Genomic DNA, 17,423 nt, shown 5'->3' with positions numbered 1-17,423 from the left:
ACAGAAACAAGACTGCTGTTCTGAAGCCTAGATGTTATGAACAGATAGACAGGATCATTTCTGGTGAAGGTGCATGCAGATAAGAATAAAACTACATTAGAAACGTGCTGGGAGGAGCTGTAAGAGACGATTTTCTCAGAGATGCAGGGCTGAGTCAAACTTCAGCCTCATGCCTGAGGGGGCATCTGTTAAGGGGACATCTTCCCTTCTTCCCTCTCCAGAGGTATTCTAAAGTCTTGTCTTCACTAGAAAGAAAAAGCTAGATTCCTGCTGTGTTTTGTCTGATGGACACGAGGTAACACCCAGGTGACAACAGGCCTTAATTGACAGTGACCTCATCCACAGGGGGCCAGAGCTGGTTTATACATATCTGGATTAATGGGATACAGACATGTGCTATTCAGGAGGCTTCATCCTTATTAGTTTTTACAGTGAGTTAAACTTGATGGCGCTGAATGAAACAAAGGTGGATAGGGGCGTCTATACGTGGGTTTCTTTTATGCAGTCCAACAAATCCCCTCCAAGTTCACACCGAGGTTGATGGGGATGAAGCGCTCCTGAAGGCCCCTGCCAAGACAGGCTCTCTAACCTGAGTGCACCTGCAGCTAGGGACACCCCCTGGACTGGCATGTTGCAGACTAGTGATAGCTACCACCGACAGGAACAAACGCGGGGTCTGGCTACGCGCCCCTTCCTGTCAACATTGCGGCTTGCTTCCACTTCGGCGCGAAAACGCATCGATCTCTGCCGGCCGCAAGGACAACGCCAGGCAACGCCCTCAACAGGGCTCGCCCTTCAACTGCCCTACTTCAAAATGGCCGCTGGCCACGCCCCTTGCGGTTCGCCCGCGTCACGTGGCGGGAGCGATTTGTCCGCCCGGCGCCGCCGTAGCCCGGCCCCCTTTTGCCCGGGTCTCGGCGCGTGGTAGCCCGAGCGCGGCCGGTGTGAGGAAGTAGCGCCCGGTTGTCCCCACTCTGCAGCCCCCGTCGTCATGTTGGCCGCCGTAGCTCTGCTCTTCCGCCGCGGCGCCCCCCTCCGCGGCCTGCCCGCCCCCAGCTCCTGGCTGCCCGCGGCCCCCGCCGGTGAGTCACGGCCCAGCGGGGCCCCCCACCGGCCTCAGCCTCCGCCTCAGCTCGCGGGACCCGGCGCGGGGGAGGAGCCGCTGCTCCTCCCCGTGCGGCGCGGCCCAGCTTCCTGCAGCCGCGGTCGCATCCTGGCGGGGCGACGCGGTGCGCGGGGTCAGAGGCGCCTTCGGGCCGGGCCCGCGAGGCCGTTCCTCTCCGGCAGCGCCGTGTCCTTGCCGTGACCTGTGCTGTCACTCGAGGGCAGGCTGCACCTGTGGCCTAGCGCGGGCGGCGTCCTGTGCGGTCCGCCTCTTCCCCCACCCCCCGCCGGGTCTCGGCTGCCGCTGCGGTGCGAGCTCCGGGCCCAGCCGCTGCACCTGCCCAGTCAAGGTTATGGGGTGTGCGCCGCACCCGGGCCGCAGGTTCTGGGTGCCCGTCCCCGCGCTGAGCCGGGGTTGCTGCAGCTGGGGCGGGCCTTGCTCTTCTGTGGTAACCAGGCCTGTAGCAGGAAGGTGACATTGAGCGGAGCTGGGCCGCGCCCGGCAAAGGGAAGTGGGAGCGGAAGTTGGGCTGCCCTCTCTGGTAGCCCCGGGGCTGTAGCAGCTTGGCTTGGGCACAGCTGCCCTCCTGTGTCTGCTGCCTCGTTTCCTCTGCCTGCCGCCTGGTGCCTGCCTCCCCTCCCCTGGGAACGGCTCCAGCGTGAAGATGGTCGCCTGTCCTACCAGCCACCATAGTATGTTGATACAAATCAGCATTAGGGAGCTTTTCTGTAAGAAGTGGCCTTCCTGGTTTCTTGTGCTTATGGGAAAATGCACCTTCTGATTTGTTGTGCACCTGCCTGGAAACCAAAGGGGGACCCAAAACACAGGCAGTGACAGAAACACACAAGTGCTGGTAGCCCTGGGCTATAAGCCTCCTCCTGGTTATAAAAACCAAAGGCAATTTCCCATGTCCAGAACAATGGGGAGTTACCAAAGGTTAACTGACTTAATAGGCCTCTAAACCTGGTGACTGAGAGAATGTACCACATGCAAATTCCATTTTGCATCTGTACAGTTCCTCCAATGCAGAGTGATTGCTGCGGGGAGTGATCTTCATCTCTTTCAAAAAGAAAACAAAGTGGTCAAGGAAGTTGTAATTGCTTCTTTTCTATCTGTGCCCTGAAGTGGTCTGTCCAGCTCCCAGAACGCTTTATTTAAATCATGGTTGAAGGTTCCAGGAAGCACCTTGTGATAAAATGTTTTGCCAAAGCTCCCTCTCACTGTACTTATTTTTTGTGTGTATCTTGCTATGGACTTATTTATTGCATTATTCAGATAAGCTTTTTGTTCTTGCTTTTGAGTTCTAGTATTACACGTCCCCTGCTTGCTTTCCTATCCCACTTGCCATTTGTGCTTCATCAGTTTGTATTTCAATGATCTCAGTCACTGTAGCCATGCGGTCTCCTTTTTCTGCTGCCCTGTCGTCTTGGAGTGTCCTTTTGAAACTCTTCTGAAACCCCAGTCTTACCTCATTCAGTTTTGCAGTGGTCTTTGAAACACTCTGTAGGTAAAACATTGTATTGCCCAAATACAGATATGTCTTAAACTGTGAATGTAAATTCATATTCCTGTCTTCATCCTTTTGTGTTCTGCAATTATGATTTTATGCCAGATTCATTATTTAGATTATTGAGCTGTCTGGAGCAAGGAGTTTTTCTTGAATTCTGTGAAGTCCTCAGCAAGTTGCACCTGCCCACTTACCCTTGCTTCACTCACCTATTCTGACTGCTTGGAGGTAGCTGAGAGTGGGCCATTAAATACCGTGGAAGATGAGGAAGACTGTCTGAGTGGCTCCATTTGCTTTCAGATAATTACAGGATTGTCTCTAGTGTTCATATTGCACTTCTGCTGAGTTTAATATTTTACAAATGTTCCTCAGTTCTCCAGTATACCATCCATATGAGGCAGGTAAATATTCTCCATTTCTGCCTCTTAGTAAACAAAGGTAACCTGCAAGTCCATATGTTGGCAGCTGAGGTAATATTTTCTTGAAGCCCTGAGTTCAAGTTCTTTACTCTTAAACTCTAAGGGTATCTGCTGAAGTAATGTTTTTTAATTTCTTGTCCCTAAAAATGCAGTCACAAATGCAGTATGATGCAATGGAAGTATTTTGTTGCATCCCTTAAAAAGTATAAAAAAAAAAAATCTTTGGCCTTTGTAACATGAACACTGGCATTTAAGAGTAAGTTTTGTTTAGGTGTGTGCCTTCCTCTTGCCTATACCCATTTTTTCTACCCTGCCTGTCACTGTAGTGCCTGGGTGCATTCCAGTAGTGCGACAGAAAGTAACATAACTGCTATCTGTCTTTGTGAGTTTCCTCGTGAGCACCTTGGCAGGGTAGTGTGTACAGTGGCTTGTTCTGTTCTGAAATTGTTTAGAGAGAGTGTGGGGTATGTCAAAGGCAAAGCCACAGAAAAAATGCACCTTTCTTTTGGAATGAAAGATGGTGAGGTGGTGATGGTCTTTGGTTCTTGTAGAAATTCATTTCATAGACTTGGGCTGGTTGAACTCTTTCCCTTTCCTTTTTGTAGTTGAGATAAATATTATTCCAGTTTTGCTTCTTTCTTTTTCAAATGTTGGCTCTAGTGTTAACACTCATGCATGTAAGAAACACATAGTTAACTATGATGTAAATTAAATCAATGTTATCATGTTGGTCATGTTCACTAGGGCTGCTTGCAAACTTTTAAAAAACAAAAAAAACAAATAAACTGGCACTTTATTTGAAACTCGGCACATTCCCACACGTGTCCAGAAGAGCTAGCACCTCAGGGTTGGGTAATTATTTTGGCTGGAGGGCTGCTTAACGAGTTTTGGTGAGCTGTCAAGGGCTGCAGTGGTAGTCCTGCCCCTCACCACGTACCTTGTCCCTGGCTGCCATCTTGGGACCAGATGTCCTACCCCCTAACCCAAGGCCAGGCAAAATACGGCCTGCCAGGCTATTCTGTTCGGCCCACGGGACCCCTAAAAAATTTAGAAAATAATTTATCTGCTCTTGGCTTCCTGTCAAAGATGATAGGAGCCAGAGGTAGTAGGACCCAGGGGGAGCTGGGAGCATGAGGTAGGAGCCCAGTCCCACCCACCCCCAGCCATTTCTCTGCTTTCTGCTCTGCTCCAGCACCACTGGAGCACCATGTGGCTCCTGGTTGCATGTCCGGACTGGGGAGAACAGCCCCTGCTGGTACGGGGGTGTGCATGTGCATGTGCAGGCAGGGGCAGTGTGTGTGCGTGTAGGGCAAATCCTACACGCACACCCCACCATACACATGCACACCCCCCTGCGCTGCCATACATGTAGGCCTCCATACCCCCTCACACACCACAGCCACCCTTCCCCCCACATATTTACACTCACACCACCACCCCAACCTTAAACCCATCCCTCAATGTACAAGCATAAGATGTCATTTTAAGCTATTGTGTGATCACCTCCATATACACTACACAAATGCATGTAAACCAGGGCAAAAATATTTTTTACAATCAAATTAATGGATTTTTTATATGTTTGCTTTTTAGAATATAATTTGGTATTTTTCTGGTTCTGAGATGCCACCAACCCCTTGCTGAAAGTAGTATTTCCAGGGTTAAGGACAGGAACCTCTCATGGCAAAGTTCAGGGGTTAGGGGGTGGGACTTTCAGTCCCAAGATGGAGACCGGAGGTGGGGCAGCTGTCAAGGAGTGGGGCTACCCATGTGGCCCTCGACAGCTTGTCAAAACTCAGTAAGTGGCCCTCCACTCTAAATAATGGCCTGCCCCTGCCCTAAGCCCTGCCCTTTGCCACCAGAAGCCCCGCCCCTTGTTCCAGGAGTACTCCTTTTGGGGGGGGGGTGGTTTGCCATCTTGAAACCAGAAAAAAAATTATATACTAAAAAAAATTGAATATCTACTATAACTTATTTAAATTTTATTTAAACAAATATTTTTGTCCTGATTATATGTATTTGCATAGTGTATCTAGAGGCAATTGTTATAATAGGTCAAAATAGTCTTACTTTTGTATATTGTATGTGCGCGTGGGGGTACAGTGGGTGTGGGGTATGTGGTTAGGGTGGAGTATGAGGCTATAGTGGGGGATAAGGATGTTTGGGGGCTGTGGGAGGGTGTGGGTGAGTTGGGGGTGTGTGTTGGGGGAGTGTTGGGGGTATAGTAGGGGGCGGAGGGTGTCCTCTGAGTCCCTGGAGTGTGCAAATCCCTGAAGCTGCATGTGGTGGCCATATTATCTTAAAATGTTCCTCATAATCATAAATTGTGAAAAGTTAAAATGATATACTAACCAGAATTTCATTTAGTGTATATGTATTGAAGGAAAATCATACTTGGGATTACTGTCATGCTTTATGAGGACAAACCACATGCTAACATAACTTTAAAACAAAAGAATTTGGTTAGTCCAGTGCGCTGTCTAAAATACATGCAGTGCTTAGGTGTCCTCTGCATGTGCAGGTAAAGACATGATGGGATCTAATGCATGATCCATACAGTTGTGCCTCCTGCCATGCCATATGTGCATGGAGGAGGCATAATTGTGGGATTGCACATTAGATCCCATTGTGCCTTACTGCCAGTGCAGGGGGAGCCTGATTCTTGCTCTATCTGCTTAGGCAGAAATTAAGCTCCTGTAGCTGGGACCCCCTTGTTTGAGGGACTCTCAGCTATGGGGGTGCCCCACACACCCCTCAGGCTGGGGATTCACGGCTGCCACAATCCCCCAGGGATTGCAGCTGCTGCAACTTTGTTCTCCATCCCTGTGGCTTTCATACACCCCCAGGGCAGTCATGCCCCTCTGGCTGCGAGGACCCAGCTGAGCCCTGTTACCCAGCATCTACAGCTGCAGGACTTGAGTTCTCTGTGACCCAACAGCACAGAGTAGGCTGTTGCTGGGGCTGAATTCCCTCAGTTGTGGGATTCCCAGCCCTGGCTGGGCATGGTTCACCATTATTACTGGGAGCCCCATCAACTGCTGTGGCTCCCAACTGCAGGGGAGACCCTTGTATGTGTGCAAATTAAAGCTCAGTAGCAACCAGGTATAAAGTTGGTACACATTTTTGAGGTCTAACTTTATAGCTGCTTGGAGCTTTGTATGGTGTTATAGCTCGATAAAGGTAATTGCAGTTAACCAGTTAATTGTGTGATATTTGTAACATGTAGTGGTGGCTTCATAGTAAGTTGTTTGTCATACACCTAAAATAAGATGCATCTACTTCTCCAGGGATTTTGATACAACTTTGGTTAGTGTGTGTTATTAATAAAGAAGAAAGGACTAGTCTCAACTGCTAGCTGTTTTCTGCCTGTTCTTGGTAGGGATGTAAATATTGTGTAAAAAAAATTATCCATTTGACCTCCTCTAATTATATTGGTTAAATGGGTAACCCATAGCACATACCTAGTTTAGTGACCTCAAGGAGGAACAGCCCCTTGTTTTTTCACTGTGATCCCAGGGTGATGGGCTACGAGTTTCCTGCACCTCCCACCACACTTGTGCTACTGTGACTTAGACCTGGAAGGCTCTTCTGCACTGCCAGGCTGGGCCCTCCCTAGCTCACCTCAGGGGACATGGGGAGCTGGTTCCAGCAATGTGGCCCCCACCAAGTGTGCTGTATCCTTTACCCCTCCTGCTTGTGGTGCTAGAGCCATGCAGTACCTGTCTGAGCCATGAGGCGGGGCTGAGAGTGAGGCTAGCTTGGCCCAAGGAGGTGCTGCCACAGCTGGACCAAGCAGCACCAGGTCTGAGGGGTTGTGATCAGCCCCTCACTGTGACTGCAGCCCCAGAGCATTCCTGAATGGTGGTGACACAGCAGGGATGGGGTGGGGAGGAGCATTAGGGCTGCATCAGTAGACTCCCAGGCCACTGCTGCTGTCCCTCGGGAGTGCCCTGGGGCTGCGCACACCATCTGAGGGCCTGGCAGTGACCCATCAGACCCAGTGTCTTCTGCTTGCCACCTCGGGCCTAGCCAGCTGCCCGCTTAGTCAGGCCCTGTGCAGCCCCAGCACCATGGGTGGGAAGGATATAGTGCACCTGTTGCCCTTCCCAGGGTCCACCACTGCAGGGGGGCTGGACAGACCCACTGCAGGGCCCAGGAGTCTTGCTGCTGCAGCAGGAAGGCCCCACCCAACTCCAGTAGGGTGGTGTAGCACCTCCTTCCTTCCCATGGTGTGAGATCTGGGCACAGAAGTGATTGGTAGCCCCAGCCCGTGCCTGTGGGGCAAGGGGAAGCTGCAGCCTTGAAGCTGGGCAGCACCTTGTCTGTGGTTCCCTTCCAGTGGTCTGGGGCCTGCACAGCACCGGCTGCACGTTGAACATAAGAGACTGGGGCCAGGGCCGTTTCTGCTGGAGGTCACTAAGCAGTAAACGGTATAAATACAACTGTCATTTAACAAGTTACATCCCTAGTTCTTGAGTTAGCTAGGTAGACAGATTCATGAGTGCAGTTATTTTTGTTTTTTTTCCTCTTCTAGCAGTACAGATAGTGGAATGAATGTGATATTGAAAGCTGTGGGAAGGAAATATTTGCAGCCAACTACATAATCTGTGGGTGGGGTATCTGGGAATGCACTTGCATTGCATAAGAGAGACCTAGTTGACTTCTGTGCAGCTGCTAAAATTTTGTCCTATGGATTTGGCATCTGCCAAAGAAAATGTTCATTCTTTTGGGGTTGAATTGTAGCTGTGGTGGTGAAAGAAACGTATGAGAAGCGAGAGGGTCTTGTGATAACTTGTACTGGACAAATTGGATAATTGTGCTGGATGTTGGACAAGTTTTTGGACATTAAAACCACTGTCCCTCATGCATCCTTTTTGTTAGTTGTGAAAAGACACAACTGGTAAAATAGCATTAAGGGAGAGAACAAGGTTATGACTTTATGAATGTTATCTTCATCTTAAATTCCAGTACATTTTCATAGGATCATAGGAAGAGAGGGGTAGAAGGGACTACAAAAGGTCATCTAGTCCAGCCCCCTGCTTAAAGCAGAATCATCCTAACTAAACCATCCCAGCCATGTGTCTGTCTAGCCTGCTGTTGTAGACTTTTAGGGATGGAGATTTCACAAGTGCTCTAGGTAGCGTGTTCCAGTTCTTAACCACCCTCATAGTCTTAATCTCCAACCTAAATTTTCTCTGGTGCACTAGCACCTTGAGTCCATTGCTTTTAGTAGTGCTCCATGTGGCCACAGAGAACTACATCTCCATCCTCTCTCTAATCACTTCTCAGGTATTTGAAGACTGTTATTAAATCCCCCTTCAGTCTTCACTTCTCCAGACTGAACAGCCCTACTACTCTTAGCCTATCAAGAAACTCAAGTTTCATTGTAAACTTCATGCTGGGTGGCAGTCCTAGAGACTGAAGTTTTGTGTATAATCTATTCTGCAATGCTACTTCTTTATTGAATCAGACTTCCTCATTGGCCAAGCTTTATCTCCAATGGGGATAGGTAGTTTTGTCTCAGTGAGGCTTCTGGAGGCTGTAGAGGTCATCTTGGGAGAGGATAAATGCCACTAAGTCACTATACGTGGGCCAGCAGCCAGCCATGGGCTGAAAGTACGCTTTCATCCACTGCCAAGCTAATAACCTAGACACAAGTTTATGTCCTGTTGTTACTGAGTCATCTGCTAACTTTCCTCTTCTGTGTCCTCCCCAACCCCTGTGTTACCTAATCAGTTAAGAATTTTTGTTAGAAATTAGAAAATGTTTCCTCCTTTGGCTTACAAAACCAGTCATTGAGCAATTTCAAGATTTGTCTACCCATTCCTGTATTATTGCAAAACTGATATTATTCTGAAATAGTCTGTTTCCTTGTATAGACAAGCCCAAGCCTGAAAGTGGCAAGAAGCATCTGATTTACTTTCTTTCCCCAATCTTGCCACTTCAGCGAATAAACTGATGTAGCTTTATTAGCTTTACTTCCTTGCGAATTCATAGATGATGCTGGCAATGTTGTGAATTGCATGCTATAAATAAAACAGTTTTCTGCAGCAAAAGAACAAAAATATTGTAATGGACTCACTTGTGTAGGGGCACAGGAGGAAAAAAAAGGGAATTTATTGGACAGGGCTAACAGTGACAAGATAGCCTGTTCTACTTTGTCTGAATGACTTGGTCCCTCAATTAGTCTTGCAGGTATTTGCATAACTTTTTAATCCAGTTCAGGAATGTTTTGTAGGCCCACTCCTTCAAAATGGAAGTAACACCTTTCTATAAAAGGCTTTACTTACACCATCTTGCTGTCAAACATGACACTTTATTCTAAATGTACTGTACTGAACTAGCGACTCAAATTTATGTAATTGATGGCTGTACCCTGACTAAATGACTTAACTGCTGCAGTCTACTGGCCTGGATTATCTTTTTTTTAACTAAGAGAGATTTTGTTTAACCCTCCCATGTTCCTTCCTAATACAGCTGTATTACCTGCTCACTGCTACTCTCATGAGGCACAGGAATCAGACGAAGAATTTGATGCTCGTTGGGTAACATACTTCAACAAACCAGATATTGATGCCTGGGAGCTAAGGAAAGGTATGTTTGATAATCCTTTTGCCCCCAATCCATTGCAGGTATAGAGTAATGTGAGAACAATTTAGTGTCTTAGAATAGTAGCACCACTAAATATTACAGCTAGGCTAGAAAGTAGAAGGTCTGATGTGACTTTCAGGGGGTTGTTGACAAATCCTCTGAAACTTGGTTCCATAGTATGGAACTGCACCTTCTATATGCTTCAAAACTGTCTGGAATGGCATGAACTACTGTACTTGACATCAGTTAAGGAGGTAAAAGAACCTAGGAATCAAGTGGAGACTTCCATACATTCTGGTGGCCAAGGGTGTGTGGTCACTGGGGCTCCTGAGATAAAATTTTTGTGTAGTACAAAGTTGGGTTGATAATATGCTGCCTTGGATTGTTGTGTAGCAAAACACTAGAAGCTCAGCGATGCAGAATACCTGGATTTCACTTTCAGTTTACTTACTGATGAACATGGTGCTAGCATACAAAAGGCTTACTCACTACTTAAGTGTCTAGATTCTTTCTAATTTAAGAATCAGTTTTAAATGTGAGACCTTTTTTTTTTCACCAACAGCTGATAGTAAGTTTTTTGGGGGTGGGTTTTGTTGAGAGTGACCAAGCTCAGTTGTTGGTTAATGAATAAATATCTACGTAAGTAAATTCTGGAGGTTTGCTTTGTAGCTGAAGCGTGGACAGCAATTGAGATAATCTTTTTTCTGTCACAGCTCTTCTAGCTGATTTAGTATTGATTTCTTTGCTTGAAGAAAAGAACCGATGGGGTGAGGAGGTTCTGAAATTATGAGAGAGAGAATTTTTAAATTGACTCCTGTAGTTGGATACTACAGTAACTGGCATTTTGGAAAGGATAGGTAGGGGCCAGGTAGTTTACATGGTTTTAGCTGAACTTTTTGAAAGCAGTCATCCAGAAATTTCTAAGCTACCCCTTCCTTCTCTCTCTTTAGTGTGCAGATTATCTGGGGCAATCTCTGACTGTTTTCCTTGTCCCATCTCAATAGGCATGAATACACTGGTGAGTTATGATCTGGTTCCAGAACCAAAAATCCTTGATGCTGCATTGAGAGCGTGCAGGCGGTTAAATGACTTTGCTAGTGCGGTCCGCATCTTAGAAGCTGTAAAGGTGAGTGAAACAATGTAGGGCAGTGGTTTTTAACCTGTGGTCTGTGGACCTCTGGGGGTCCGCAGACTGTCTAATGGGTCCATGAAAGATGACTGTGATCAAAAGTATGTGACTACCCACACTACAATTCAGAGGATTCACACCTTTATCTGAAATTTCCAAAGGGGTCTGCACTTCCATTTGGAATTCTTTTAGGGGTCTGCAAATGAAAAAAGGTTAAAAGCCACTGAGTAGGGTATGATAGCTGGAAATGTTGATGTTGACTGAAGGTCTTTAAAAGGGATGTATGAGTCTTCTACTTTTTCACTATACTTTATTCACCATTTAGTTAGCAGAAACCCACAGTTTCCTGACCCTACCAAAGGTAGTATGTGCTTTGTCTTTGGATCATGTGATTAGTTTCCGTTTGCTGTGTGAAGGAAAGAGAATGGCAGCATAGGATTACAGGTATACATGCCCTATCTTACAATTGTACTTTTTCCTTCCCACCATTTACTTGGTTTGCTAGAAGAGAGCAGAACAAATTGATAAACTTTCTTAACCACCATGTCAGAATAGAGTAGCCAGAATAGGGGACATGTTCCTCTTTCTTCTCCCACCCCAACAAAGCAAACTTGTAGTTTTAGTCCTTGTATTGAAGACTGACATTTTAGAAATGCCAGTCAGTCCTCACTAGGATAGATTAGTTCAGTTGCTGTTCTGCTCAAGACTGCTGTTCATCTCCAGCTTAGTAGATGTGGTGTATTGGTAACAGGCTTTTGTGTAACTTCTGTGGAGACATCCATCTGAAGAGACCTGCTCTATATTAGTTTTTGGAATGATGCCCTTCAGTCTTTTGGGAGACAGGTACTATAGTGTAGAGGTTCCCAACCACCAGGCCTGGGCTGCCAGCAGTCACGTGTGGGGTTAAAACTGGGTGGTGGGGCAGCCCCAGGCTCTGTGCACCTCATCCTGCTCCCACCGCCATGGCCATGTCTGGCGTGGCACTGCCGGAGCACCAAGTACTGGGGCCTGCACCAGGCCAGGCATGACCCCACAGCCCTGCCCATGACTGGGAGTGGGAGGATGTGGGTGGGGAACTGCCCAGGGTGGAGGGCAAGGAAGCAGCTTCGCTGCTTACTCCTGGGCATGGGCAATTGGTGTCATTTGTCACGGTGGGGCATGTGCTGCCCCCCCCCCGTGACTGGTCCCCCACTACTGATAGTGCCAACTGGGAAGTAGCCACAGCGCTTCATCCAGTGTTCCCACTCCCCAGCCAGCGCGTGCATGGTGGGCACTGGCATTCCCTCCTGCCCATCACCTAAGTAGGGAGTGTGGCCTGTCAGGGGGTGCATGTGCACCCCCTACATGTCACTACTGCTGTTAGGGAAGGCAGCAGAGCCCCTTCTTCCTGGGCAGCCCCAGCTGGGTCCCCCCTGGCCACCACCTGTATAGCCCCCTCCCCTGCAGGGTCCCCCAGTGCCAGTAGCTGTGGTGCCGCAACCCGACCTGATCCTCGCAACCCCCTGCCCACAGAATATTTAAATTTACATGTTTAGATTTAATTTTTTTTTGCCACTCCACAGTATAACAAAGTTTGGGAAGCCCTGCTATAGTGGGCATATGGTAAACACTGCCAGACAAGTGCCATCCACTGTTTAGTGTAACACTGGCCTTGCTGGCCCATATTTCACTGTTTTAATGCCTCTTTATTTTATTTTTCAGGATAAGGCAGGACCTCACAAGGAAATCTACCCTTATGTTATCCAGGAACTTAGACCCACTTTGAATGAATTAGGAATCTCCACTCCAGAGGAACTGGGCCTGGACAAAGCATAAATCTTATTGGTAAGGGGCACCAGATTTTTCTGGAACTGGGGTGGCTCTGCAGCTGGACTGCCTTTCTAGGCAGTGTGAGCATTGACAGCTCCTTCTGGCTTACACTGCTGCCCACCCCAGCCCTGTGGTACTAGCAGGGACCTGTATTGCAGAGCCACGTGCTCTGTCCCTGCTCCAGGCTCGCTCACCCAGACTCAGTAGCTGTAGTACAGGACAAAAGCTGTTGCTTGGCATGGGGTAGAAGTGGTCCCTACCCTTCCCGCTGCTGGCAGTTCCCTGCTGCAAATACCCAAGGCTGACCTGTATCTGCTCTGTGCTGCCACTGCTCCCCATGGAGCAGCCTGGAGGCAGCGGAGATGCAGGATGGTTCAGCTGTGGAGCTGTCTCAGCCCTGCTGCATGCTCACGGGGTGGCAGGATGTGCCACAGCTGGACTGGGCAGGGGACTGAGAGACCTACTGTGGGCCAGATCCGGCCCACGAGCCATATTTTGCCCACCCCTGTTTTAGACGCTGCCTAACTCAAGAACAAGGCTTTTTTTAAATTGTACTGCATGAGGATTTTGAGAGTCCAATTCCAAACTGGAGTGCTTTGTCTGAAAAGAAATAAAAAGGGCTGTGAGGGTCAGATTGGTTTGTCAAACTAATTCAAGCATGGTTTAAATAGAAAGTTCTCAAGAGTTTGAGAGTCACACTGATATCCAGTAGGGCTGTGTGAAGCTTTGGTAGCCAATTCAATTCAGAGGAGATTCGGCCTGATTGAGCGGCCAAATTGCCAAATTCAGATCGAATCAGGAGACTCATTAAGAGGTCAGAATTGAATCGGAAGCCTCCAAATCGATTTGGAGAGATTCAGAGATTCTGCCATGGGCCTATACAGGTTTCCCTCACATAAGGCAAGCCCACTTTATAATGTAACAAATAGTGATAGGTTCCCAAGGTGGTGAGGGAGGGAAGTAGTGAGTCTGGGACTTGGGAAGGGGTGGGAGGAAGAGTGCCATTCCCAGGGCTGCACTGTGCTTCACCTGTTCTCCCGTGCCTGGGCTCCACCTATCCCTACTCACCCCAGCTTGTGGGCTGCGCTGTGCCATGGTGTAGGCAGCTGGTGTTGGTTGCTTCTGGGGCCGCTGTAGTAGGGGCTGGGGGGAGTGGCAGTAAGCAGAGCCCCTGGCTGACTCTTCCTGACACTCGAGGTGGGCATGCCGAGCACCAGAAACACCCCTACCCTGCAGTGGCAGCCTCCTGTCATCCTGTGCACAGATCTGGGGGCACCCCCCACCCCAGGAAGAGCCTGACACAGCCCCCCAGCCCTCCTGGGGAGGTGCGGAGCAACAAGAGGCATGCACCCCTGCCCGCCCGCACCACCCCCCTGCATGCCCACTGACAGTTCCTGTTGCAGCTGGTGCTGGTTGCTCCTGGAGCCACTGGAGCGGGGTCTAGGGTGAGTGCAGACAACCTGTGCCATGTCCCATGCTGCCTGGGGCTCCACTTGCTGCCATTCCCCCCCAGCCTCTGCTGCAGTGGCCCCAGGAGCAGCTGACACCAGCTGCCTGGACCATGGCACGGCGCAGCCCAGGAGCTGGGGTGAGTGGGGACAGATGGAGCCCAGGCATGAGAGAACAGGCACTGTGCAGCCCTGGGAACGGCACCCCTTTCCTAGTCCCAGCTTCACTCCTTCCCTTGCTCTGTCACTGCCTGGGAATGTATCCCTATCTGTTAGGGCTGTCTGAAGCTTTTGTAGCCAATTTTATGGCTGGATCTCTGAATCTGAATCGGCTGAATCGAATCAGGACAGTGATTTGATCACTGAATTGAATCACTGTCCCTCAAATTGGCCAAATCCAAATCAAATACTTGCTGCTTTGCACAGGCCTAATACCCAGTACTAAAAATGCATCTTAAATTAAGACATTCTGAGAATCTTGAGAGTGTTTTAAATCTGAACCGTCAACTTGGATCTAGGTGGAAAGCTTTAGGTAGCACCACTAATGTTTTCAGGTTGTTTATTTTCTTCTAAAAAACTATATGAAGGGTGTTTGGATGTACCTTTGCATGCAGACGGCTCTTATTTTCTAGTTTGTAGAATAGTTTGATTCTACAACTAGAGGCTGTTCATCCAAACTGGGCAACATTCCCCCCACCTCTCCCCTTCCTACTAAAAAGAATCAAAAAACCCAACAACTTAGAAACTTAGGTTTATTTTGGTAAATCTGATATATTTTATTAGACCAACTCAGATAGTTGGAAAAAAATCTTCTTTGTAAGCTTTTGGGCACAAACACCCTTCATCAGCCTGAAGAAGCATCTGCAGTTGGTGCGTGCTCTTCCTGGATGGAATGAATAGTAAAGCAGCCAGAGGCTGGTATGCATGCAAGAAAGCAGTCACTGATGACAAATTAAGGAGTCAATGGGTGAGAGACAGGTTGGGGTGGGGTGGGGAATGAATGTAGCTGGTAAGTAGTAGAGAGGTACCTGAGGAGTTAAATTGAAGAAAATTAAGGGTTGTTACAAAGGAAAAGGGTTGAAAGGAGGCAATAGTGTTCAACCCCCTACATGTTTTGCTTGCTTGCTTGATTTGCATGATTCTATAAGGGCTAATAATGGTGTCTCTTCTCTCCAAGCTGCATCTCTAAATCATTTGTTTTGGCAGTATGGTGGTATGGTACTAGCTCAGAAGTATGTCAACTTTTTTGCTTCTCAACAGTCTGTTAGCAACACTTCTCCAAATGGAAGGCTCATCACATCCAGAAATACAGTAGCCTTCACCTTTATTTTCATTTTGCTCAACCTTCTTATAGATGAGGATGCTCTAAATATGTCTGCCTTAGGCTTCAACGCTGTTCCTTTGGTAATGATCAGTGATACTGAAGGTACCAGGGCAGAAGAAATGCTGTTTTATGCTTTTCATGAAGCTTGATTTGGATACATCCAGTACTGAGTATAATTGATTTTTCCTTTAGCAGTTACAGAATTTTAGTCATGGTTCAGATGACCCCTTGCTTGCAATATAGACAAAACTGAAAACTACGGATCTCTTTTTAGGGCTGAACTAAAAAGCTGCTGCCTTGTCATTCAGATATAATCAGGAGGGGCTCCTAAGTTCAGTATTAAAAAAGCTGACCACTGGCTTATACAAACTTTCTTACATTAATACATCCCTGGCTGACAATTTGCTTACACATGTCTTTGTTTGGGTTGCATTTGGGGACCCATTGGAATAACAAATTAAGTTCATGCCAGTGAACTTGGATACAGCCTAAAATGAAGCTCCAAATGAAACTTCCAGTGATGCATGTAAGTGTGTGTCAGTTAGAAATGGTTTTTTTGAAGGGATTATATGTAAAGTTGACAGTTACATATTTTACATTTTTATATATGCAAAGCCTCAAACCTGCAGTTCCCTTCAGTGTGAAGTAATTTAACAATTTTAAAACTAGTTTCTACCTTTCTCTGGGGGAAGGCATCTTGGAGTTCTAGGAGACTGGTAGTATGAGGACCACATTTCTGGGCCTGAAGAATTTGTGTGAAATCTTTCTGGAGAGAACACAAAGAATGTGAAGCAATTATCTGAGAACACTTAAAATGCTGCCAAAGTATTGACCTGCTCAAACTGTCCTTTATCTGTTCTTTTCCAGATGGGTTGCCTGTGCATTTTATTAATGCTACCTGATTGTACAGTTGCCTGGAGACACAGATGTTAAAATATTACCTTATTGGAAATTACTTCTTCCTTTGAGTCACAATGTATGTGATTTGAACTTGAACCTAATAAAGGAGAAACTTGTTTGAACTGAACATGATCCTATTGCCTGTGTAATTATAATGGAGAAGAAAAAACAGAAAACGCACATTTCCAAAAGCAAAGTAACAAAAATACACTGTACCTCTTCAGCTAGAGCAGCTTACTTTTTAAAATGTATAACCCACTCTGGATCCATCCAGCAAGAATACTGATTTGCAAGGCCAGCTGTAGAGTTTTCTGGTAGGACAGAACTCCAGAAAACTCCAGGACAAAAGGAGTGTCATCTCTGTCGGTTTGTATTGTCACACTACTAGGGAGAGCAGTGAGGCATGCTTTGTTCTTGCTTGGTTACGTCCTGTGCTGGAGTACCCCATTGTCAATCAACATGTTCAATACCAGGTTGATGTACACACGAGAGCTTCATGGTCAGGAACCCTTTTCCTATAAAGGACACATCTGCCATTGAAGGTTTTTAGGGACAGCAAAATCTTGAGTTTTTTATAAAATGTTAAACTGTAAGCTTACTTGAGCTAGAATCCTCTTTGTAGTGTGCAGTGATCTGGGGTCCAGATTAGGGCTTTGAGGTCCTAGGCCTGTATAAATAAATGCCCTTTAGATTCTGCTTTCTTCTCCCCCTGAAAAAAAAAAGCCCTTCAGTTGAGCTTTGTGCTCTGCCTAGCATAGAAGCCTTCATGGGAGCTGAAGCAATGAAGCATGCACCTTGAATCTGCCTTCTAGTGCAGTCTAAGCCACTGAAAGGTACCTGCCCTGAAAAAGTGGACTGCAGGTTAGCATGAATATGTGCATATGCTAGAATATACAGTGGATGTGAAAGCAATTACCTCTGTGTAGCATAACATGATGTTCCTCAGTTGCCCTATTGTATCTGCTGTGCTGGTTTGTTTATGCAAAGAAGTACCAAGAAGCCTTGGAATGCTTACAAGAAACTGTCAGCTGAGTGGCAAAGGTGGGAGACGGCTAAAGAAAAGCAAACAGCAAGTGCATCATCTCAATACCATCATTTATTTTCTGGGTCTATTGAATATATCTTGCCAGTTCTAAAAGACTTCCTTTTTAAATGTTGTCGAGATGGGTTGATGCTTTTGTTCTTATAACT

At 47.1% G+C, this 17,423-nt stretch overlaps 1 protein-coding gene across 1 annotated transcript; it reads left to right on the top strand.

Moving 5' to 3' along the window:
• Nucleotides 1-881: 881 nt before the first annotated feature.
• On the top strand, nt 882-16,359 carry COX5A (cytochrome c oxidase subunit 5A). Its single transcript, XM_090029234.1, has 5 exons — nt 882-1,082; nt 9,509-9,625; nt 10,627-10,748; nt 12,453-12,575; nt 16,200-16,359. Exons 1-4 carry the CDS (start codon nt 992-994, stop codon nt 12,564-12,566), a joined length of 444 nt encoding a protein of 147 aa, XP_089885360.1. The 5' UTR covers nt 882-991; the 3' UTR covers nt 12,567-12,575; nt 16,200-16,359.
• Nucleotides 16,360-17,423: the final 1,064 nt, after the last annotated feature.

The sequence above is a fragment of the Crocodylus siamensis genome, chromosome 15, assembly GCF_052110815.1.
Source record: "Crocodylus siamensis isolate JL-2025a chromosome 15, ASM5211081v1, whole genome shotgun sequence".
Lineage (NCBI taxonomy): Eukaryota > Metazoa > Chordata > Crocodylia > Crocodylidae > Crocodylus > Crocodylus siamensis.
The sequence above is the reverse complement of the archived record's forward strand: the minus strand, read 5'-3'. Positions and strand labels throughout refer to the sequence as shown.

Coding starts and splice junctions, on each gene's coding strand:
- COX5A (XM_090029234.1), top strand. CDS start 992: ATGTTGGCCGCCGTAGCTCTGCTCTTCCGCCGCGGCGCCCCCCTCCGC. Junction 9,626..10,626: donor TGCCTGGGAGCTAAGGAAAG/GTATGTTTGATA, acceptor CCATCTCAATAG/GCATGAATACACTGGTGAGT. Junction 10,749..12,452: donor GCATCTTAGAAGCTGTAAAG/GTGAGTGAAACA, acceptor TTTATTTTTCAG/GATAAGGCAGGACCTCACAA.